Genomic DNA, 25033 nt, shown 5'->3' on the forward strand with positions numbered 1-25033 from the left:
TTCATATGCTTTTTTTTTAACAGTAATTTCTATAAATCTGCACTCTCCTTGGTAAATAAATAAATGCATTTTCCTCCTCTCAGGTCCAGAGGAGCTGTCTCAGTTTCGTCGGGTGTTTTCCTCCCAGCTGGTGTTTGGGATGGTGGAGCATCATCTGTGGCTGTCGCTATGGGAACGCCCCCCCCACAGCAGGTTCTCTCGGGGTCAGAGGGTCACCTGTAGTGCCGTGGTGCTGCACTTGTACCTGGCTCTGGGGGCGCTGTGGTACGGGGCCGTGGGCACACAGGGACTCAGGTAGGAGGGCAGGCCTCAATTAACAAATTAAATGTATTTATTTTTCTGGGTTGACTTTTGTTTTAGAATTTGACTATTTTTTGACTATTTTTTTTATTTTTTAAGAATCTGACTTTTTTTTTTCGCAGATTTTTGACTTTTTTCTCAGAATATGATTTTTTTTTAGAATTTGACTTTTTTCTTCAATTTTACGTTTTGTTTGAGAATTTTACTTTTTTCTCAGAATGTAATTTCTTTCAAAATTTGACTTTTATTTCGGAATTTGACTTTTATTTCAGAATTTGACATTTTTTTGAGACTTTGACTTTTTCTGAAGAATGTGACTTTTTTTTTACAGATTTTTGACTTTTTCTCAGAAAAGGATATTTACTCAGAATTTTCCTTTTTTTTATAAATACATATTTTTTACGATCCCCAATTGTTCTGTGTGCAGTGGCCCGGTGTCAGCGCGGCTGCTGGTGAACATGGAGGCTGTTTCTGTTGGGATGACGGTCGCTGCTCTGGTGTTTCCTCTGCAGTGGTTCCTCTGTTTCCTCTTCAGAAAGTCTCACAGTCAGGTGAATATAATCCTGCAGTTCTGTGCTTTGTTTCTGCGCCTGGCTTCGGATTAGAGGTCATTAGAGGTCATTAGAGGTCAGCACAGAGACGTGTGTGTGATTTGAACAAAGATTTGTTTGACAAACAGTTTAATCTTAGTGAGTGTGTGTGTGTGTATGTACTTTTCCATTTTATATTGAGTTACATACTTCTCATTGCTTTTATAATTTAAATATACTTGTGTTTCTATTTCTCTAAATTTTTAATACTATTTTATTTTATTTAAGATATATTACATTTTATTTTTAAATGTAACTATAATTTTGTTGTATTTTCATTTATTTCTAATTTTTCTGAATGTTCTTTTACTAAGTGTTTCTTTTTTGGTAGCCATGCATACGTATTCACTGAAGCATCATAAACATATAATGGATAAACAAACAATCAAACAAACTGTAATGACTTCATTAGGAACCAATTTTAAGGTGCAATTAATAATGATTTGCTCTTTTCCTGCACACATGAATAACACATGTATCAGAAATCCACTTCCATATATCATGTTATTACAGTATACAGTATTTCTTAACACTTACTTGATCCCCTCTTCTGTTCCCTCTCCAGGTAACCGTGGATACGTCCGTCCCTCCCTCCCCCGTCTGTCACTCTGTGGAGATGGACGTCTTCCTCGGCCAATCAGATCTCTCCGGCCCGTCCTTCCTGTCTCTCTCTGACTCCTCCTCCGGCCCGTCATCTGTGAGCACTCACGCACGCACGCACGCACACACACACACACACACACACACACACACACCACACACACACACACACACACACACACACACACACACACACACACACACACACACACACAACACACACACACACACACACACGCACACACGCACACACACACACACACACACACACACACACACACACACACACACACACATTTCCAAGTGCATTATATTCAGTATTATATGTTTTTTTAAATGTATATTCCTGCTGTTTCCATTCAGCTGTTCTGATGGACTACAGTTTTTCTTTGCCTCCATGATTGTTAATAATGAAGAAACTTGAAGTATTAAAATAGTTTCTTTCTCCGCCTGCAGACTTCTAGCATTGGGATAATTAGTTTCAACAACACATACAGAATGTTCTTCTCCTCCTTAGTCGTCTTTATTGATGAGGAGAAACTGTTTGAAACTATTCTGCATCTCTTTGATGTTAAGTGCTAATGATGATGTTAAGTGCTAATGATGATGTTAAGTGCTAATGATGATGTTAAGTGCCAATGATGATGTTAAGTGCTAATGATGATGTTAAGTGCTAATGATGATGTTAAGTGCTAATGATGATGTTAAGTGCTAATGATGATGTTAAGTGCTAATGATGATGTTAAGTGCTAATGATGATGTGAAGAACTTTGAATTGCCTCTGTGTCTGAAAATGTGCTTTATAAATAAACGCACCTTAACTTACCTTAACTTACCTTACCTTACCTTACTTACCTTACCTTACTTACCTTAACTTACCTTACCTTACTTACCTTACTTACCTTACCTTACCTTACTTACTTACCTTACCTTACTTACCTTACCTTAACTTACCTTAACTTAACTTACCTTACCTTACCTTAACTTACCTTACCTTAACTTACCTTACCTTACCTTACTTAACTTACCTTACTTACCTTACCTTAACTTACCTTACTTAACTTACCTTACCTTACCTTCCTTCTTACCTTTCTTACCTTACCTTACCTTAACTTACCTCCTGTAGTTACTGGACAGCAAGGCGTTGGACTCCAGTATTCTGGACTTCTGGGCTGCGTCTGGTTTGGCCCCGCAGAAAGATAAGATGTCATGTGACAGCCTCCTCAACCTCCCAGCATGCACCACTGAGACCGCGATCCTCTGCAAGGCTTCACCTTCATCCCGTCAGCTGAGGAGGAAGAAGCAGATCCGCCTCGCTGCACCCGCCTCCAACAAAACGCCTACAAACCAAAACATGAAGAGCAACTTAGTGCACGTTCACAGCCAGAATCTGACCACGCTTCTGACGCTGTCTGGTGAGAAACTGCTCAATTAAACTCTGAAAAAGTGTAATTTAATAATCATGGAGGGTGCATATGGTGCGTCTCAGTCAAAGAGAGTGTTGTATACTTTCAAATAAGCAACGTGAGAAAATACAGTCAGGTTTATTGAGTATTCTGCTTAAAAATAACATTAAAGTACAACATGGTTATTACAAAATCCCACATTGTAGCCGATAACAAGAATAAGGTGGATTGGGAAAAAACACCTACTCAATTAAACTCGAAAAAGTTCAATTTAATAATCATGTAGGGTCTGAAAAGTCTCAAAGCAACCAGTGTCAGAGTGAGTGTTGTATAGTTTAAAATAAGCAACATGAGGTTAATTGAGTAGATAATAACATTACAGTACAAATTAAATTGTTATTATAAAATCCCACATTGTAGCCAATAACAAGAATACGGCTGATTGGGAAAAATAACACCTAATTGCAATTATTTTAATTGATATTGCAATTAGAATATTTTAGGAAATGACCATTTTGGAAACATTATTCATATTTTAATTGAAACATATATTATATACACGATCAGTGTCTGATTACTTTTAGAAAATGTCTACCAAACAAAGACTTCTCGGCAGCTCCGCAATACTTTTAGATATTGTCACATATTTTTCCTCACTGCCAATTTCAATTAGCAGATAATAAATAGAAATATGTATATAATATAGAGGTGTGTGTGTGTGTGTGTGTGTGTGTGTGTGTGTGTGTGTGTGTGTGTGTGTGTGTGTGTGTGTGTGTGTGTGTGTGTGTGTGTGTGTGTGTGTGTGTGTGTGTGTGCTGTGTGTGTGTGTGTGTGTGTGTGTGTGTGTGTGTGTGTGTGTGTGTGTGTGTGTGTGTGGCAGAGGAGGATCTTCTGATGTCTATCGCAGCAGCATCAGAGGACTCAGCAGATTTAAATCACAGCACCTCAGACAGCGGGCGAGACTCTCCTCGAACCATCTCCTCTCTCTCCACCACGTGAGCATCTGTCGCTCATGCAACTCCCATTTTATGCATATCAGTGTTTATCAGAATATGCATGACTGTGACTTTGTGTATTTTTCAGGCGCAGCAGGTCCTGCAGCAGCTGGTCTGAGGTCAGTGAGTCTGTGTTTGGACTCTTCAGGTCTCCCTCTGTGATCTCCGTGGACTCGGTGGCCAGCACCTTCCTCCCCAGTCCGTCTCCAGACTCCAGCAGGTCCCCCTCCATCACGCGCATAGGTACAAGCATCTTTGAGCATTAGGAAAAGCACTATTTAAATCCCATCTATTATTATTGGATAAAATAAGATTACATTACATCACTTGTTAGACGCTTTTATCCAAAGCGACTTCCACACTCAATACTGTGGGCAATCCCCACAGGAGCAATTTGGGGTGAAGTGTCTCAGGGACACATGCTGACTGCAGTGGGGTTTGAACCTGTGACCCCCTGATGCGAACACCAACGCACTAACCCACTGCACCACACGCCTCCCTAGATAAGATAAGATGGACCTTTATTAGTCCCTGTGGGGAAATTCAGTAGTTTAAACAGCAACAGGGTGAGAATGAAAAACAGGACAGCACAGATTAGAGATTAATACAATTCAAGACAAAATAAAAAATACAATTATATACAGATTAAGTAACTATAAAATAGGAAATGAATTTAAATGAACATATATTATAGCACCCTCAACCCTGCAGGAATCATCCACCAAACCTGAAACAGCTCTGGACGTTATTTAGATTCCGACGATCTAAGTTCTTCATTACTAATTATTTGATAAGGTTACCAATCCATCTGTAAGGCGACTTTACGTTTACAATTCAAACTGGGATCCATTAGGCGACTTTTAGCCTACTTTTTAAACTGTTCACTAAATAATCAATGACTTTACAAACTATTTAAACTGTTTATCTTTGAGTTTATCTGACATTTCAAGTATGTATCCGTTACTTTTAGTTAACCATTTAAAGTGTTGATCTATTACTTCTAGCAAACTTCCACAATCTGTCCATGTGTCTTCTTTTAAGTGCATGTAGAAACTTGATAGTTCTGATGATCGATGTCACCTTTGAGATATCTTCTGCTCCAGGTGTATCTCGAGGGGACCCCGGCCTGCTGCTCCCCCCCTGGACTCTCACAGTGATGTACCCCCTGCTGGGTTCACTTCTCATCGCCTCTCTGGCTGTTATTGGGCTGTACGGCAGCTCCTTCTCCAGAGCGCTCGTCCTCATGTGGCTGCTGTCGTCTCTCTCTGCGTTCCTCACCTCTGCTCTGCTGCTGGAGCCTCTCAAGGCGAGTTAAATCACTCCCAAATCTCAGGTGGATAATTCCTTTCATTGGTGTGAATGCTGACTCAGGGACAGTTTCATTCCACAGGCCATCAGACTGTGACGGGGTTCTATTTGTCCGTATGAAAACGTAGGCTTAGTCGGTTGCATTAAGCTCCAAAAACTTTATTTTTAACAGCCACAAAACAAAAAATATATACTGTTTGACAAAAGGGGAACAGTATAACTTAAATAAACAAAATAAAAGTCACCAAATCAGGCCGTCCATCACTCATGGAGAGTAAACATGCTCTGGCTGTTGCCTTCACTGCAACATTCTCCCAGTGCCCTCCTCCAGGGCCAACACCATCCCTTTTGAACCCATAGCCCCTCCCCCAGGCTTACCGTCAACAGGTGACACAATTAGCTCAAAACCACAATGTCAACATAAAAATCCGACCCAAACATAAACAGGTTAACTACCTCTGAACACAATCATTCCCCATAATTAACAAACGTAAAATAAATAAGAAATTGCATGGTTCATGACATCCTATTTAAAACACGGAAGTGATGCGCCTCCGTCTTTTCCACATTCCCTTTGCTGGGGAGACGGCGGCCGCACGACGAACGGAAGAGAGCAGGAAATGTTTGGTGTGTGTGTGTGTGTGTGTATGTGTGTGTGTCTGTGTGTGTGTGTGTGTGTGTGTTGGTCTAGCATTACTATACTTGTGGGGACCTAAATCTGTTTACACAGTCACGTGTGGGGACTCGCCTCCCTTATGGGGACAAAATGAAAGTCCCCATGAGGGGAATCATTCATTTTAGGGTGAAGACTTGGTTAACTTTAGGGTTAGGGTTAGGGTAAGGGTTAGGCATGTGTTGGTTATGGTTAAGGTTAGGATAAGTCTCCAGGAAATGTATGTAAGTCAATGTAATGTCCCCTGAAGTGATGTATACATGGTATGTGTGTGTGTGTGTGTGTGTGTGTCGGCTGTCAGTGGCGGAGTCAGTCACTCTGTCACACTGTTACACACCTGAACTTTTGAAAGAACGTCCATAAGATTCATATCAGCTAGTTATTGCAGCATAACACACGCTCAGTTTTTTTATTACACATTCAAGCGAGCGTTGTCGTTTCATCATCAGACCGCCATTTCTCCAGGAATTGCATTCTCTAGTCTTCATAATAATCTCTCCTCTGCTCAGGTGTGTGTGCAGGCTCTGATCTGCACATTATGGTGGAGGCCTGTGGACCCAGAGGTGGAGGATCACCTGGCTCTGCAGAGCTCGGTGGATCTGAGGGGGTTTGGAGACGATGGAGGGAGGGTCCGGCCCCCCTGTGGCTTCAGTCTGCTGCAGGCCAGAGAGGAGGCGCGCAAACTCAGAGCTCTGAGGGCCCTCATGAGGGTGAGGGGGTCCCAACGTTTAAGATTTAAATGGCAACTTTGATTTCCCCCAATTTCCTCATTTGCTTCTTGACATTAATAGAAAGGTGGTATTTTGGATCAAACACAGACCGAAAACGGAGGATTTTCACATCGCTATAGTTTGTGGTTTATTGGAAGTGTTATGCATGTTTTCCAATTCTGCAAGTGAGTGTTGGTCAGTCTGTCTCCAGCCATTTATTCATCCCTATGTACTGCACGATACATTGAAAACAAAATAAACCTAAATAGTTCCTACATAAATAAAGTAGTGTAAATGTATATCTATAAATATATTGTATATATAATAATAATTATAAATGTTTCCTGCAGCGCTGTGTGAGCCAGCTGTCCTTCCTGCTGCTGGTTCTGATGCTGAACTATCAGGCCGGGGTGGAGCAGAGAGACGCTCGGCTGCTGAGATCCTCCGTCAGACGGGAGCTTCACTCAGAGGGGGGGGGGGCAGAACCTCACCTCACTCAGGGGGTAAGGGACACGCTGTAGAAACACTAAACAATCATCCGAATCACCAACAGGTTGACACGTACGAGGACTTGGTGTCATGGTGCACAAGTTAACAAAAACACACAGAGAACTATTTCAAGAAAACTATAATAACATTAAAAAATAATGCAAATAATAAGTATTTACATAAAACCTTCAGACTCAGCTTGTTCCTCTGGACATATTATAATCTCCGCTTTTACACAGTTTCAATATGCTACCAGGAAGAAAGATATTTTGTGGCCTTGCTGTTGATTTTGAATAGCAGTTGCCGAAGTTGGAATGGTTTAAATCTTACATTGAACAAAACATTGCTAAAATGTCAACTATTCTGTGTCAAAAGTTGTCGTTATAGAGTTACATGTCGAAAACATTAAGAAGCATGGTCAAATGACACACACACACACACACACACACACACACACACACACACACACACACACACACACACACACACACACACACACACACACACACACACACACACACACACACACACACACACACACACAATCCAACATTTAAATCCATTCGGGGCGGTGGTGGCGAAGTCCATAGGGACTTGGCTTGGCAACTGGAAGGTCACCAGTTCAAGTCCCGGCAAGACCAAGTGCTACCGAGGTGTCCCTGAGCAAGGCACCGTTCCCCACACTGCTCCCCGGGCGCTGTTCAAAATGGCAGCACACTGCTCCTAACACAGGATGGGTCACATGCAGAGAAACAATTTCCCCACAGGGATTAATAAAAGTCCATCTTATCTTATTCTCTCTTCATGCAGCTGGTCAGACGCTGAGCAGTGGATGATCCAGACTTTGGTGCCTCACCTTCACCAAAACCCAACACTTCAGCTTGTTGGATTACCCCGTCTGCAGCACACACACACTCTCCGTCCTCACACACACACTCTGCATACTCACACACACACTCTGCATCCTCACACACACACTCTCCGTCCTCACACACACACTCTGCCTCCTCACACACACACTCTGCCTCTTCACACACACACTCTCCATCCTCACACACACACTCTGCATCCTCACACACACACTCTCCGTCCTCACACACACACTCTGCCTCCTCACACACACACTCTCCGTCCTCACACACACACTCTGCCTCCTCACACACACACTCTCCGTCCTCACACACACACTCTGCATCCTCACACACACACTCTACATCCTCACACACACACTCTCCGTCCTCACACACACACTCTGCCTCCTCACACACACACTCTGCGTCCTCACACACACACTCTGCCTCTTCACACACACACTCTGCCTCCTCACACACACACTCTGCCTCCTCACACACACACTCTGCGTCCTCACACACACACTCTGCCTCTTCACACACACACTCTCCGTCCTCACACACACACTCTGCGTCCTCACACACACACTCTGCCTCGTCCTCACACACACACTCTGCCTCCTCACACACACACTCTGCCTCCTCACACACACACTCTGCCTCCTCACACACACACTCTGCATCCTCACACACACACTCTGCCTCCTCACACACACACTCTACGTCCTCACACACACACTCGGCCTCCTCTGGAAACGGTGTATCTGGGAAACAGCAGCGTAACAACACAGCAGCTCTTCAATGACTTGCACATGTCTGAGTGGACCAACACACAGTGAGTGGATAAGTTACGGAAAGAACAAGAAAAGATGCAGAAGGAGAGAAATAACTTTCTTTGATGATATGTATACTTTTTATTCATTTAATATAAATATATACAGTTGTGTTGCAAGTTGTGTACCTAGATGACATGCATCCCTGCAAATCAAACAATACATGCTACTGTTTTCAAATGAAACCACTAATTATTGTCTTTTCTGTTGTTTTAAATCCCATTTTCCTCCCAGGTTTAAAACCCTTTCCCTCGACTTCACACACTTCCACAGAGAGTCCGGTTTGTTTGTGTGTGTTTCCATCAAACTGGAGTGGGTACGCTCACAGAGACTCGCCTCCTTCCTCTCCATCCTTCCTTTCCTCATCCCTTCTCCTCACTCTGGACCCGACCTGCAGGCAGCACTCACGGTAACACACACACTTTTCAATGTGGTGCAGGACTGAGTCTTTAGAACCTGGAATAAGTCGGCAATCCTTGCAACAAATCTGTTGTATATAATCATGTGTTGAAATAAGTCCAACAATCTACTAATAGAACAAGGCAAGGCCATTTATTTGTATAGCACAGTTCATACAGTAATGCAATTCAAAGTGCTTTACAGGATCAAACAGAGAAAACACAATACATTGAGAAGAAATACAAAACACACAAAATAATTAATTAAAAGAAAGAAAACCATGTTTAACAGTTCGAAGATTAGTTCAATCAGGAGAGACGTGATGTATGAAATACATGTTTATTACCGGGACACGTGGTATAAGAAAATTATGATTGACAGATTACAACAATGAATTAACTGATGTTTGGAGATTAGGCCCCGGTTTGTAGGATATCATTCAGGAGGGGAAAACCGCTCCGATGAACCCCCCGGGTCTAGACACTGGTGGTGGTGATAAGTGGTTCGGTCTGGTCTGGAGGAAGAAGGATTAGCTTGGCCCTGAATTAGGAGACAGGAGGCGAAGGGGTGGAGGCGGGTTGTGTGTTGACACCTGAAATGACGACTGACAGAGGGAAGAGCAGATTTAAAGGGTTAGCAGGTGCGATGATTGGCTAGCTGGGGAGTAACGCCCCTGAGTACTTAATGGGAAGAGAGATTGAAGTGACGTGTAACACCAGGGGGTATTGGTCTTCCTCATTGAACTTGCGCTAAGTTTCATAACATTTAAATTTGAAAAGCCATATTAAAAAGAAATGTTTTTAGACCTGATTGAAATGATTCTAAAGTGCTAGCCATTCTCAGATGTTCTGGGAGTTTGTTCCGCATCAGGAGCATAGAGAAGGCTGCTTCCCCACGCTCTCACCAATGGATCAGTGAGCTGGCCTGAAGACCTAAGGGGTCTGCTGGGTTCCTACCACTGAAGGAGGTCCTTGATATATTTGGGTCCTATTCCGTTTAGTGCTTTATATGTGTGCATTAAAATCTTAAAATCAATTCTCTCACTAACTGGAAGCCAATGCAGCGATCTCAGCACTGGAGTGATGTGATCTGTTTTCTTTGTCCGGGTTAAGATTCTGGCAGCAGCATTTTGAATTAGTTGGATTTTTTTTGTGAGGCCTGTGAAGATGCTGTTGCAGTAGTCAAGTTTGCTAAAAACAAATGCATGGACAAGTTTTTTAAGGTCTTGCTTCGACATAAGGTCTTTAATACGCGAGATATTTTTTAGATGGTAGAAGGCTGATGTGTTGATTGCCCTGATGTGGCTGTTACAATTGAGGTCAGTCTAAAATGATACCTAAGTTTCTTGCAAGTGAACATTAGCTTGGTAAGATTTTTTTGAAATAAGAAGGGATATTTAGATGAATGAGATCTTGTAGTTAGCTAGGAGAACTCATTTTGAACTATATTTGACCAGAATCAGGACATTTTGTTACAAAATAAGCCGCAAATGCTCAAAAGTTTTCTGTTTTCTGATGTTAGTTGGTGATTTTCTAATAAATATGTAAATAAATATGTGTTTCATCTGAGACACAACTCAAAATGAGATCATTTGACTTAACAAGATGATACGTTGTCTAAAAACAAGACCTGATATCTCACTGCAGTTTTACTTCTGAAGTTATTGTGTCTTATATCAGGTGTAGAGACATATTCTGACTAGATATTAGACACATATACTTGGCAAGATTATGAGTTTTTGAGGTGTATATAAGCCGTAAGATTCTCTTGGTCTACAGGACATTAGACTATTGACTGCTTTGGTGCAAGGTAATGTGTCTCTTATACTGCTGTACAGTAATATCCTATTTAACTTCAACCATCTCTGTGTTTTATTGATTCCTCTTTGTCTTATTCTTTAATGTTGTTAGTGTTACATCGGATCCACGACAACACCATAGGGAATTTTAATCGCGTGACACAACTTAGCTAAAGATTCAAACATTATTTCAGTGATAAAATCGATGTCTCTCTTGCTGCAGGTGCTTCTCCTGGTCTCCGCTCTCCTCATGTTGTTCGGGGGGTTTTGGTCGATGTTTACTGAGCGCTCCCAGTACTTTCGAAGGTTCAGAAACTGGTTCCAGCTCCTCCTGGCTTTGTTGTCTCTAACAACCTCAATCCTGCAGCTCTGCTTCCTGTCTCAGGCATCTAACTGTGTTTCTGAGGTGAGAAATGACAACAGAAACCACTTTTAGAGGATTTTTAAGCCACAAAATGGCCGTTTGTTCATCAAATACTCACCCTGTGTACCTTGACTCTTTGAAAGAAAGCTTTTAATTTCTTGCATGCATCCAGTGTGAAGGAAGGATCAATGAAACGGAGAAAAATCCTGATGAATTTGAGGAATTATCGGCCGAGTTTAACAGCAAAACTCTATCAAAACATCCATTTATAAACTCTCCCACAACCCATACAGTTTAATCGATATTTCATGTTTCTATTCGTATGTTCTCTACTTCCCAAACACAAGTGATTGCACTAAAACCTTACAACACTTCTGCATAACAGTCTCACCTTTCCACTACTCCTCTGAGCAAATCCTTTAAGTGTATTAAATAGTAAGGTAAGTATGAACACATAAGACTTAATACGGACCTATTCACCTTAATGCATCCAGTATCTTCTGAGTATTTTTGATTCTTCGTTTACTCTGGAGCTATGTGAAAGTTTCCTTTCATAGTTTAAGGTTACACAAGGTGAAGAATATCAATGTCAACTGAACAAGCAGTACGTTAAGCTAATGAGTCCAAACTGAACCACTTAGTGGGGGCTTATGCTGAAAATAGTCTTGCAGGGCTTCTATTGACCCCTCGTTCTTCTAAGTATATTTAGTAGCCATCTGAGGATTTTTTTTTTCAAGGTTAAACGGGCTGAACAATATCGATGTCAACTGAACAAGGTTTATCTAATTAGTGGTAGTTTAATGTCTAAAAAGTCAGTGTCAGCTTCATTTGACCCCTGTTATTGTAGCTTCATTTATCAGCCATAAACACACCAGCCTATACTTTTTTATAACAAAGAAAAATATGTAAAAGTCCATTTCAGTTAAGATGTCCTATGTTTTTGCTTTTGTGACTTTTTAATAACCTGTGTTGTTGTTGTTGTTGTTTAGCTCCGATCCGATCCCGACAGCTTCGTGGACTTCCTGCCGGCGGCCCTGCTGTCAGAGAGGAGTTCTCAGAGTGCCGCTGTCCTGCTCACGCTGCTGCTTCTGAAGGTAAACACATCACTGGAGAAAACACTGCTCCAAAAACAAGTTAAACAAACATGAATTCAAGCTGTTTTCACTTGAAATAAGTAAACAAACCTGCCAACAAGTGAACATGTGCTTGGTGAGAAGGGGTATTTAGATGAATCAGATCGTGTAATTAGCTAGATAAGATGACCTGATATCTCACTGCAGTGCAACTTCTGAAGTTATGATGTCTTATATCAGGAGTAGAGACGTATCCTGACGAGATATAAGCAGAGGTGGGAAGTAGTGGAGTACAACACTCTAAAGAAGAGGGACCAATGGAAACGTTGTCATGTTGCCGTTGTTCAGCATGGAAACATTCATTAGCTAACAATGACATTATTGTTCTATTGATATAAAGGGAGGTCAGGTACTCTTTAAAGCAGCTGCTAGTTATGGGTACTTTTTACTGAAGTACACTTCAAAGCCTCTTTACTTTGACTTGAGTAAAGAAGTTTAGTCAGTACTTCTACTTTCACCAGAGTATTTTTAAACACGAGTATCTGTACTTCTGCTTGAGTAAAGGATGTGTGAACTTCTACTTGAGTAAAGGATGTGTGAACTTCTACTTGAGTTAAGGATGTGTGTACTTCTACTTGAGTTAAGGATGTGTGTACTTCTACTTGAGTAAAGGATGTGTGAACTTCTACTTGAGTAAAGGATGTGTGTACTTCTACTTGAGTAAAGGATGTGTGAACTTCTACTTGAGTTAAGGATGTGTGTACTTCTACTTGAGTTAAGGATGTGTGTACTTCTACTTGAGTAAAGGATGTGTGAACTTCTACTTCTACTTGAGTAAAGGATGTGTGTACTTCTACTTGAGTAAAGGATGTGTGTACTTCTACTTGAGTAAAGGATGTGTGAACTTCTACTTGAGTAAAGGATGTGTGTACTTCTACTTGAGTTAAGGATGTGTGAACTTCTACTTGAGTTAAGGATGTGTGAACTTCTACTTGAGTAAAGGATGTGTGTACTTCTACTTGAGTTAAGGATGTGTGAACTTCTACTTGAGTTAAGGATGTGTGTACTTCTACTTGAGTTAAGGATGTGTGAACTTCTACTTGAGTAAAGGATGTGTGTACTTCTACTTGAGTTAAGGATGTGTGTACTTCTACTTGAGTTAAGGATGTGTGAACTTCTACTTGAGTTAAGGATGTGTGTACTTCTACTTGAGTAAAGGATGTGTGTACTTCTACTTGAGTTAAGGATGTGTGTACTTCTACTTGAGTTAAGGATGTGTGTACTTCTACTTGAGTTAAGGATGTGTGTACTTCTACTTGAGTTAAGGATGTGTGTACTTCTACTTGAGTAAAGGATGTGTGTACTTCTACTTGAGTAAGGATGTGTGTACTTCTACTTGAGTAAAGGATGTGTGTACTTCTACTTGAGTAAGGATGTGTGTACTTCTACTTGAGTAAAGGATGTGTGTACTTCTACTTGAGTTAAGGATGTGTGTACTTCTACTTGAGTTAAGGATGTGTGTACTTCTACTTGAGTTAAGGATGTGTGTACTTCTACTTGAGTAAAGGATGTGTGTACTTCTACTTGAGTAAAGGATGTGTGTACTTCTACTTGAGTTAAGGATGTGTGTACTTCTACTTGAGTTAAGGATGTGTGTACTTCTACTTGAGTTAAGGATGTGTGTACTTCTACTTGAGTAAGGATGTGTGTACTTCTACTTGAGTTAAGGATGTGTGTACTTCTACTTGAGTTAAGGATGTGTGTACTTCTACTTGAGTTAAGGATGTGTGTACTTCTACTTGAGTAAAGGATGTGTGTACTTCTGCTTGAGTAAAGGATGTGTGTACTTCTACTTGAGTTAAGGATGTGTGTACTTCTACTTGAGTTAAGGATGTGTGTACTTCTACTTGAGTTAAGGATGTGTGTACTTCTACTTGAGTTAAGGATGTGTGTACTTCTACTTGAGTTAAGGATGTGTGTACTTCTACTTGAGTTAAGGATGTGTGTACTTCTACTTGAGTTAAGGATGTGTGTACTTCTACTTGAGTAAAGGATGTGTGTACTTCTACTTGAGTAAAGGATGTGTGTACTTCTACTTGAGTTAAGGATGTGTGTACTTCTACTTGAGTTAAGGATGTGTGTACTTCTACTTGAGTAAAGGATGTGTGTACTTCTACTTGAGTTAAGGATGTGTGTACTTCTACTTGAGTAAAGGATGTGTGTACTTCTACTTGAGTAAAGGATGTGTGTACTTCTACTTGAGTTAAGGATGTGTGTACTTCTACTTGAGTTAAGGATGTGTGTACTTCTACTTGAGTTAAGGATGTGTGTACTTCTACTTGAGTAAAGGATGTGTGTACTTCTACTTGAGTTAAGGATGTGTGTACTTCTACTTGAGTAAGGATGTGTGTACTTCTACTTGAGTTAAGGATGTGTGTACTTCTACTTGAGTTAAGGATGTGTGTACTTCTGCTTGAGTTAAGGATGTGTGTACTTCTGCTTGAGTTAAGGATGTGTGTACTTCTACTTGAGTAAGGATGTGTGGTCCTTCTATCTGAGTAAGGAGTGGTATGGAAGGATGTGTGACTTCTACTGGAGTAAGGATGTGGTTAGCTTGTCTACTGAGTAAAGGATGTGTGTACTTCTACTTGAGTGTAAGATGTGTGTGTACTTCACTTGAGTAAAGGATGTGTGTACTTCTACTTGAGTTAAAGGATGTGTGTACTTCTACTGAGTTAAGGATGTGTGTACTTCTACTTGAGTTAAGGATGTGTGTACTTCATACTTGAGTAAAGGATGTGTGTAACTTCTACTTTAAGTTAAGGACTGTGTGTGTACTTCTACTTGAGTTAAGGATGTGTTGAACTTCTACTTGAGTTAAGGATGTGTGTACTTCTACTTGAGTAAGGATGTGTGTACTTCTACTCGAGTAAAGGGATGTGGGGTGTACTTCGACTTGAGTTAGGATGTGTGTACTTCTAGCTTGAGTAAGGATGTGTGTAACTTCTACTTGAGGTAAAGGATGTGTGTACTTCTAACTTGATTGTTAAGGATCGTGTGTGAATTCTACTTGAGGTAAAGGATGTGTGGAACTTACTTAGTTAAGGAATGTGTTGTACTTCTACTTGAGTAAGGGATGTGTGTACTTCTACTTGAGTAAGGATGTGTGTACTTCTAGCTTGAGTAAGGATGTGTGTACTTCTACTGAGTTAAGGATGTGTGTGTACTTCTACTTGAGTAAGGGATGTGTGTACTTCTGACTTGAGTTAAGGATGTGTGTACTTCTACTTGAGTAAAGGATGTGTGTACTTCTACTTGAGTAAAAGGAGTGTGTGTACTTCTACTTGAGTAAAGGATGTGTGTACTTCTACTTGAGTAAGGATGTGTGTACTTCTACTTGAGTAAAGGATGTGTGTACTTCTACTTGAGTAAAGGATGTGTGTACTTCTACTTGAGTAAAGGATGTGTACTTCTATCTTGAGTAAAGGATGTTAGTGTGGAACTTCTACTTGAGTTAAGGATGTGTGTATTCTACTTGAGTAAAGGATGTGTGTACTTCTACTTGAGTAAAGGATTGTGATACTTCTACTTGAGTAAAGGATGTGTGTACTTCTACTTGAGTTAAGGATGTGTGTACTTCTACTTGAGTTAAGGATGTGTGTACTTCTACTTGAGTTAAGGATGTGTGTACTTCTACTTGAGTAAAGGATGTGTGTACTTCTACTTGAGTTAAGGATGTGTGTACTTCTACTTGAGTAAGGAGTGTGTACTTCTACTTGAGTAAGGATGTGTGTACTTCTACTTGAGTAAAGGATGTGTGTACTTCTACTTGAGTAAGGATGTGTTGTACTTCTACTTGAGTTAAGGATGTGTGTACTTCTACTTGAGTTAAGGATGTGTGTACTTCTACTTGAGTTAAGGATGTGTGTACTTCTACTTGAGTAAAGGATGTGTGTACTTCTACTTGAGTAAAGGATGTGTGTACTTCTACTTGAGTAAGGATTGTGTGACTTCTACTTGAGTTAAGGATGTGTGTACTTTCTACTTGAGTAAAGGATGTGTGTACTTCTACTTGAGTTAAGGATGTGGTACTTCTACTTGAGTAAAGGATGTGTGAACTTCTACTTGAGTTAAGGATGTGTGTTACTTCTACTTGAGTAAAGGATGTTGTGTACTTCTACTTGAGTAAAGGATGTGTGTACTTCTACTTGAGTTAGTAAAGGATGGTGTGTACTTCTACTTGAGTAAAGGATGTGTGTACTTCTGCTGAGTAAAGGATGTGTGAACTTTCTACTTGAGTTAAGGAGTGTGTACTTCTACTGAGTAAAGGATGGTGTGTACTTCTACTTGAGTAAAGGATATGTGAATTCTACTTGAGTTAAGGATGTGTGTACTTCTACTTGAGTAAGGATGTGTGTACTTCTACTTGAGTTAAGGATGTGTGTACTTCTACTTGAGTTAAGGATGTGTGTACTTCTACTTGAGTTAAGGATGTGTGTACTTCTACTTGAGTTAAGGATGTGTGTACTTCTACTTGAGTTAAGGATGTGTGAACTTCTACTTGAGTTAAGGATGTGTGAACTTCTACTTGAGTTAAGGATGTGTGTACTTCTGCTTGAGTAAAGGATGTGTGTACTTCTACTTGAGTAAAGGATGTGTGTACTTCTACTTGAGTTAAGGATGTGTGTACTTCTACTTGAGTAAAGGATGTGTGTACTTCTACTTGAGTTAAGGATGTGTGTACTTCTACTTGAGTAAAGGATGTGTGTACTTCTGCTTGAGTTAAGGATGTGTGTACTTCTACTTGAGTTAAGGATGTGTGTACTTCTACTTGAGTAAAGGATGTGTGTACTTCTACTTGAGTTAAGGATGTGTGAAATGTATATTAGACAAATATACTTGGCAAGATTTGGAGTTTTTGTATTGCTCTTCGTTCCTATCCACTGGTTTCCCCTCGTTACTAAATATCTGATTTCCTCTCTCTGTGTGTTTCAGCTGCTGGGCTCCCTGAGGTTTGTGCGGAGGTGGGGGGTTCTGGTTCAGGTTCTGCAGGGGTCCTGGAGGGAGATTTGGGCTCTGATGGTCCTGATGATGCTGCTGCTGATGATCTGCACTCACCTCGGAAACACGGTACTGAACAGAAGAGTCTAGATCAATTTGATGTTAAATAAAGAAGATATGTAGTTGCAATGAATCTATCAAATCGTATTTATAAAGCCCATTATCACATGTTTCTCAGGGGGCTTTACAGTGTGTACAGCATATGACACTCTCTGTCCGTTGACCTTCAAAGGGTGCAAGGAAACCCCCCCAAACTAAAAATACAAAATGGAAGAAACCTCAGGAGGAATCCCTCTCACGGGACAGGTAGATACAAAAAGATAATAACATTACAACTTAGACAATTCAAGTGATAAAAACGATAATGTGGAAAAACAAGTGACTCCAACCGATTGAAAGTCTTCCATGTCCCGAAATATAATAATAACTTTGGTGTCAGTCAGGAAGAAAGCAACAGGTGTCGCTGCTTGTATGGCAGCCTCTGAATGTGTGTGAATGCTGACGAGTTTATGTTCACCATTGATGATCCAGTACATATCCCTGTCTCAGCTCTTCTCCCGCTCAGTGGAGGGTTTCCTGTCTCTTCATCAGTCCGGGGTCTCCGTGTTGTCCATGCTGCGGGGCCGGGCCTCTATGAGGACGCTCTGCAGGATTCACCCGGTCCTGGGACCCCTCTATGGGCTGCTGATAGTGGGGGGAGGGGTCTGGATACTGGCCCGAATCTGTGGAGCTGTTCTTATCCTCGCATACAGGTACCAGCCACACTGTTATCAATCAATCAATCAATCAATGTTTATTTTTATAGCCCAATATCACAAATGTTACATTTGTCTCAGTGGACTTCACAGTTTGTACAGAATATCAGTATGACAATATGACACCCTCTGTCCTTAGACCCTCTGTCCTTAGACCCTCTGTCCTTAGACCCTCTATCCTTAGACCCTCTGTCCTTAGACCCTCTGTCCTTAGACCCTCTGTCCTTAGACCCTCTGTCCTTAGACCCTCTGTCCTCAGACCCTCTGTCTTAGACCCTCTGTCCTTAGACCCTCTGTCCTTAGACCCTCTGTCCTTAGACCCTCTGTCCTCAGACCCTCTGTCCTCAGCCCCTCTGTCCTTAGACCCTCTGTCCTTAGACCCTCTGTCCTTAGACCCTCTGTCCTCAGACCCTCTGTCCTTAGACCCTCTATCCTTAGACCCTCTGTCCTCAGACCCTCTGTCCTTAGACCCTCTGTCCTCAGACCCTCTGTCCTTAGACCCTCTGTCCTTAGACCCTCTATCCTTAGACCCTCTGTCCTTAGACCCTCTGTCCTTAGACCCTCTATCCTTAGACCCTCTGTCCTCAGACCCTCTGTCCTTAGACCCTCTGTCCTCAGACCCTCTGTCCTTAGACCCTCTGTCCTTAGACCCTCTATCCTTAGACCCTCTGTCCTTAGACCCTCTGTCCTCAGACCCTCTGTCCTTAGACCCTCTGTCCTTAGACCCTCTATCCTTAGACCCTCTGTCCTTAGACCCTCTGTCCTTAGACCCTCTGTCCTTAGACCCTCACATCGTACAAGGAAAAACTTCCAGAGAAACCCCACAGTTTAAAGGAACATGGGAGAAACCTCAGGGAGAGCAACAGAGGAGGGATCCCTCTCCCAGGACGGACAGACGTGCAATAGATGCCGTGTGTAAATTGAAGAGATATACATTTACAACATAGGTAGACCAAATGCTTGGAAATGAATGTTACTATAATAAGAAGATGAATCCAGGTGGATGGATATCAAAGTCTGGTATACCCTAAAAAAAGTTATAAACCAGAATGCACTGGGCTAGTTACGCCACTGTACTCAAAAAGTCTGTTTCAGAAGTACACTATTAAACTTTGCAGGCATTCAGAAATGTGGACGTACAATCTGTACCTTTTTATGGCAAATAATGTCAGGGTTTTGGCAAGAGTGCAGACCAAAAGCAGTATAAACAAAGGAGGCAGGTATGGAATGTAACACAAGCAAAACTAGAATGAACTAGGAGGAAGCAGGAGGGCAGACAAGAGAAACAGGAACATGACATCCAGAACCAAACCACACGAAAACTACGACAATCAGACAGGAGGGAAAACACAGAGACAGGAAGCAAATACAGACATGAGACATGGGGTGAACACCTTTCAAAGTAAAACAGGAAACTGACTGACAATTCAAATGAAACGGGGAAAACAAAGACAGGTCTTGACAAATAAGTGCTTTGGGTGGTGTCAACACGAGGAACAGTTAAACATATTCTACCCACGGTGTAATGATCAACCCGGTATCACGGCAAGATGTGAACACGTGACGATTCACCATGCTGGGAGACGTGAAGATGTCACGATTTCAAACGTGACAGTTACACGGTATTGTTAACATGGCCCAAATACCCGGAAATGCCAAGCAAATGCTGTACCACGACGGTCGGTTGTTATTGTCAATATTAATATAATAATGATTTATTTTTTAATAGCCACACTCGATTACGCCGATGGTCTTGTTGCCCCAGCTGGTCGACACCTCTTCTAGCAGAAACAAAGGCTACATTAATGTATTAAATCGATGTTAATCCAGGTGTGTGGATGTGGAATTAACGGACGTGACGTTGTGCGATTGCGTTGCCAGGCAACAACTTGGCTTCATGTTAATTTAAAAACTCTTCAACTAGAACCGTTATATTTAAAAACATTTTAGAAGGCCTCACGAAATACTTTAATGTAAATTAAAATTAAAATGTGAAGGAATGTGTGTATAACAAAATACATCCGTCATAAAAAATACCGGAAACAGACGTAGGCAAGATCCTCAGCTCGGTGATTCGATGGTTTAGCCGCAATGCGCGTTGGGATTTGGTGTTTATGTGATGTGAAATCCGAATTATTTTTTTTCAAATAATACTTTATTCCGAGTGTGCTTGCTTTTCTCTTTGAAAGTCATCACATAACGGCATTGTAATACACGGTTCGGCTGCATTAAATATTACATATCTGCCGTAGTTCTCTATAGAGCCCTGATGAGAAGACTTCTAGACAAACAGGAAGAAATGCCGCCAAAACTGAAAACGTGACGTGGATCATAAATATATCAGCCATTAAACAACATCTTACATTTCTCTTCACACAATACGTCTCCTTGCAGTATCAACACTAATTCGGCTGACTTTTATATTTGATCCAATTGGTAGATATGCTGTATTTACACCATAAAGGTGCTCAGCTGATATAAAGGGACACCTAGTGGTTAAAGCATGTTATTGAATTTCATTATTTGTATTATTAGATATGAATAGGATCCCTATAAAGTATATTCATTACTCGTTATTCTCTAACATCTAAACCATCCAATCACCGAGCTGAGGATCTTGCCTACGTCTGTTTCCGGTATTGTTTATGACAGATGTATTTTGTTATACACACATTCCTTCACATTTAAAGTATTTCGTGAGGCCTTCTAAAATGTTTTTAAATATAACGGTTGTAGTTGAAGAGTTTGTAAATGAACATGAAGCCAAGTTGTTGCCTGGCAACGCAATCGCACAACGTGACGTCCGTTAATTCCACATCCACACACCTGGATTAACATCGATTTAATACATTAATGTAGCCTTTGTTTCTGCTAGAAGAGGTGTCGACCAGCTGGGGCAACAAGAACATCGGCGTAATCGAGTGTGACTATTAAAAAATAAATCATTATTATATTAATATTGACAATAACAACCGACCGTCGGGGTACAGCATTTGCTTGGCATTTCCGGGTATTTCTCCACTGGTTGGGCCATGTTAACAATACCGTGTAACTGTCACGTTTGAAGGGACGAAATCGTGACATCTTCACGTCTCCCAGCATGGTGAATCGTCACATGTTCACGTCTTGCCGTGATACTGGGTTGGTAATGATACAGAGTTGGTTGAAATGTTTTACTTTAAATCGATTTAACTGCTAACTTTTGTCGTCTCTCAAAGGGTGGAGAGAGCTCAGCTGTACCGCCCCACCTTTGAGCCTCAGGACTACGAGATGGTGGAGTTCTTCATCAAGAGACTCAGACTGTGGATGGGACTCTCCAAAACTAAAGAGGTACACACTACGAGTCAAAGTCAACTTTACTGTCAATCTTTCAGTTTGTGTGTACAGACGGAGAGATCGAAATGCCGTTTCCCACAATCCAGAATACAAATATATGAATACAAATATGTATATACCTATGTATATACACAACAGACACATTTATACATATGCACACATTAACATATAAATAAAAGCACAACAATCAATATATACAAAATAACAGTCACTTCGATAGATAGATAGATAGAGAGAGAGAGATGGATGGAGAGATAGATAGATGGGTGGATGGAGAGATAGATAGAGAGAGAGAGAGATGGATGGATGGATGGATGGAGGGAGGGAGGGAGAGAGAGAGGGGGAGAGAGAGAGAGAGAGAGATGGATGGATGGATGGAGGGAGGGAGAGGGAGGGAGAGAGAGAGGGGGAGAGAGAGAGAGAGAGAGGAGAGGGAGAGAGAGAGAGATTTTAACTTGCCTTGCCTCCATTGTGTCCCTTGCACCTTTTGTCTTTCTGAATGTTTCTGATTCCACACATTTCCTTTCCTTCATAGTTTCGTCACAGCGTGAAGTTTGAAGGTATGGACGCTCCTCCTTCCCGATCCTCGCAGGAATCCCATCTCTCTTCCCGCTCTCCTTCCCTCTCCTCCTCCTCTTCCTCCTCCTCCTCTTCCTCCTCCCCTCGTCCTCCATCTTCTTCTCTTTCTCTGAGGTCTGAGGACTCGTTCGATGTTCAGCCTCACTTGGACCGCCTGCTTCCCTGCGTCACATCGCTTCTCTCTCGCTTCGATCAGATCAACCAGATCACGGACGACGTCCACGACCTGGAGGTCAAACTGGAAGAAGCTCAGGTGAGAAGAAGGAAGATCAGTGAGGAGGGGAAACGTGCAGATAAACCCAAGGAAGTGAAGGAAGTGAGACACAGGAAGATCGGTCTCCTTCACCCCAAAGTCTCGCTTCCTTCCTCGTTCTTCGTCACTTCTTCTTCCTCCTCCTCCAGCAGACTTCCCCGTGCACGAAGCACCTTCTCAGAGTCCGAATCAGCTCCATATCATCCTCGTGAATCCTGTAAAAGCCACAATGCACTCTGTGGTTTGAATCCCGCAGCTTCTCCGGGGGATGGACGGACCCCACGGAGAAGAGCTTGGCATTCTGGGAGTTCTCATTCGGCCGATGCAGCGCAGAGGATCCTTCAGACGCAAGGGGGTGTTGCTCTGAGTGGAAATGGAGGGAAATACTTGGGATTCACAGACAGACCGAGGAGTGAAGAAGGGGTGAGACGGAAAATCAGTGTGGGAGTCCCGGTGAAGAGGAAGGCGTGGATTGAACAGGATTAACGCTGAGATTAAGACGATAAGAGACGAGGTTGATCTGATCTCTCCTCCTTTCCTCTCCTCCTTTCCTCTCATCTTCTCTTTATGCAGCCCCAACAACAGCCTCTGCTCATCAACAGACTTCATGCAATGCTTCATCGGATGCATATATTAGATAATAATCTCTATATCACTCCTAACATCTAAATCTACTTCCAGCATGGATAAATGTTCATAACATGCATCCATTGTTTGTTCTATATGCTTCTTGACATCCTAAAATACACAGTTTTTCTAGAACAGATTACAAATCGAAAGTGAAACTTAAGCTCGCTCCATTGCGGAGATATTCCCGCGAGAGTGTGAAAAACTTTGATTAAATAATTAATTCACTGAGCTACTTTCCATCCGCAGTCCCTCACATTAAACATTAAGAAAATGAATGAAAATTACAAACATAGCAGTACAAATACATAAAATGCAAGAGTAAGAGCAGAATATACAAGTATTTAGGACATGGTAATACAATATATAGCAGCATCGATACATAAAGTGCAAGAGAGGATACCCCTGTATTAAAGTACATTTAATATCAGCTCCGTTGTTCCCCCGTTTTTAGAGATGTGGGCACGGACGAAAAAGAGAGAGGGTTTTATTATCCCTGACACACCGGGGACACACATTGATGCATAAAAGACATCAAAAAGTGCATTTTGAATGATCAAGTTGAGGTGTTTTAACCACAAATGCTCAGAGTGGTTGCACGAACGTTGGGTTTGCATCGCTTTTTTCTCCATCCCATGCAACAGCTATGACCTTCCTCATCATTAAAACTATTGAAAACAGACACAGAAAAACCTGCTTTGTGGACACACGCCTTTACATGGAATGGAGATTACTGCCTATAGCAACAGTAGGGTAATAAAGTGTCCGTCTCTTTTTGATTTGTCACTACTAATGCACGTGGAAAAGGAGATTCCTGCACGCTTGCACACGAGACAGTTATCAAACACATCCTTCAAACTAACTTGCTTTCCTTCGTTTCTAAGATCTGAGGGTTTCCTTTGTATAGAATATGGAGTTTCTATTCAATGCACTCACCTGTATAATAAGTAATGGATGTTTAAGGTATTGTTGAAACCACAGTAGTTATTTAAGCCTGTTGATAAAACACACAAGGCGTCAGATCCTCATACTGTGAGTGAAGAAAGAGACAATAGGTTTATTTGAGTTACTTTATACGTGTTTACTGTTATCTTTGTACATATGACTGTCTGTTACTACATGTTATACCTATATACCTTTACTTTTGTAAGAGATATTAACGATGTTTAATTCTAAAGACAAATAAAATTTCATTTCCTAGAATATTGTATCTGTTTGAATAGTAATTCACTGTTCTTTAATAACCGCAGAGTGTGCAGCAATGTGTTTATTTTCAATGATAACAGCTCTTCAGGCATTCTGTGTGTGTGTGTGTGTGTGTGTGTGTGTGTGTGTGTGTGTGTGTGTGTGTGTGTGTGTGTGTCCTAGCATTACTATACTTGTGGGGACCTACATCTGTTTACACAGTCACGTGTGGGGACTCGACTCCCTTATGGGGACAAATTGGAGGTCCCCATAAGGGGAATCATTAATTTTAGGGTGAAGACTTGGTTAGGGTTAGGTTAAGGGTTAGGCATGTGTTGGTTATGGTTAAGGTTAGGATAAGTCTCTCCAGGAAATGCATGTAAGTCAATGTAATGTCCCCTGAAGTGATGTATACATGGTATGTGTGTCTAGTGGAAAAGACCTATTAGAGTAAACACATTCATTCATTGCACCCAGGTGTGTGTTCCAAGATGGCAGCACGTTGATTTGTTTCTGTCTCTCTTAGTGTGTGTCTCATTCTTCTTGTGCATACTGACATTTTATAATTTTTATTTTGCTTATTAGACCCGTTTTTAAATTGGTCTACTGCGCTTTAAAAAACGTTTTAAATGTGGGAAATGTGGTATCTTACCTTGTGTTATTATTACATGTTATTGCATTTGTCCAGCAGGTGGCACACTCACTCTTGGTATTAAAAGAGCCTGTGGTATATGTTCCCACGAGGAAGTCCCGCAAGCATGTCACCAAAGTAAACCAGTTCAATCTACTCCTACGTTGTGGACATACAATTATTGATCACAAGATACAACAATTAGCTATATTTTGTT

General features: G+C 41.3%; 2 protein-coding genes across 3 annotated transcripts; both read left to right on the forward strand.

The window, feature by feature from the left end:
• The first annotated feature begins 115 nt into the window (after positions 1-115).
• LOC117552341 (polycystin-1-like) lies at positions 116-8010 on the forward strand. The gene is made up of 10 exons (XM_034225715.1): positions 116-294; positions 728-851; positions 1456-1587; positions 2617-2905; positions 3777-3891; positions 3980-4134; positions 4995-5197; positions 6382-6582; positions 6933-7085; positions 7882-8010. The coding sequence occupies exons 1-10, from the start codon at positions 140-142 to the stop codon at positions 7894-7896; spliced, it is 1542 nt and encodes a 513-aa protein (XP_034081606.1). The 5' UTR covers positions 116-139; the 3' UTR covers positions 7897-8010.
• Positions 8011-8565: 555 nt separating this feature from the next.
• LOC117552340 (polycystin-1-like) lies at positions 8566-24270 on the forward strand. Of its 2 annotated transcripts, XM_034225713.1 has the most exons (8): positions 8566-8757; positions 8990-9164; positions 11176-11358; positions 12306-12410; positions 17385-17519; positions 18000-18202; positions 21424-21535; positions 22077-24268. In XM_034225713.1, exons 1-8 carry the CDS (start codon positions 8735-8737, stop codon positions 22857-22859), a joined length of 1719 nt encoding a protein of 572 aa, XP_034081604.1. In that variant the 5' UTR covers positions 8566-8734; the 3' UTR covers positions 22860-24268. The 2 variants fall into 2 exon arrangements, with proteins under 2 accessions (XP_034081604.1, XP_034081605.1); XM_034225714.1 differs by lacking the exon at positions 11176-11358 and having other exon boundaries at positions 22077-24270.
• Positions 24271-25033: the final 763 nt, after the last annotated feature.

The sequence above is a fragment of the Gymnodraco acuticeps genome, unplaced genomic scaffold (genome assembly GCF_902827175.1).
Source record: "Gymnodraco acuticeps unplaced genomic scaffold, fGymAcu1.1, whole genome shotgun sequence".
Lineage (NCBI taxonomy): Eukaryota > Metazoa > Chordata > Actinopteri > Perciformes > Bathydraconidae > Gymnodraco > Gymnodraco acuticeps.

Excerpts from the sequence above, each read along its gene's own strand:
- LOC117552341 (XM_034225715.1), top strand. The coding sequence starts at position 140 with ATGGTGGAGCATCATCTGTGGCTGTCGCTATGGGAACGCCCCCCCCAC. Across the intron at positions 3,892-3,979 it reads ATCTCCTCTCTCTCCACCAC|GCGCAGCAGGTCCTGCAGCA; the intron begins GTGAGCATCTGT and ends TGTATTTTTCAG. Across the intron at positions 6,583-6,932 it reads CTCTGAGGGCCCTCATGAGG|CGCTGTGTGAGCCAGCTGTC; the intron begins GTGAGGGGGTCC and ends TGTTTCCTGCAG.
- LOC117552340 (XM_034225713.1), top strand. The coding sequence starts at position 8,735 with ATGTCTGAGTGGACCAACACACA. Across the intron at positions 12,411-17,384 it reads TCACGCTGCTGCTTCTGAAG|CTGCTGGGCTCCCTGAGGTT; the intron begins GTAAACACATCA and ends TGTGTGTTTCAG. Across the intron at positions 17,520-17,999 it reads GCACTCACCTCGGAAACACG|CTCTTCTCCCGCTCAGTGGA; the intron begins GTACTGAACAGA and ends TCCCTGTCTCAG.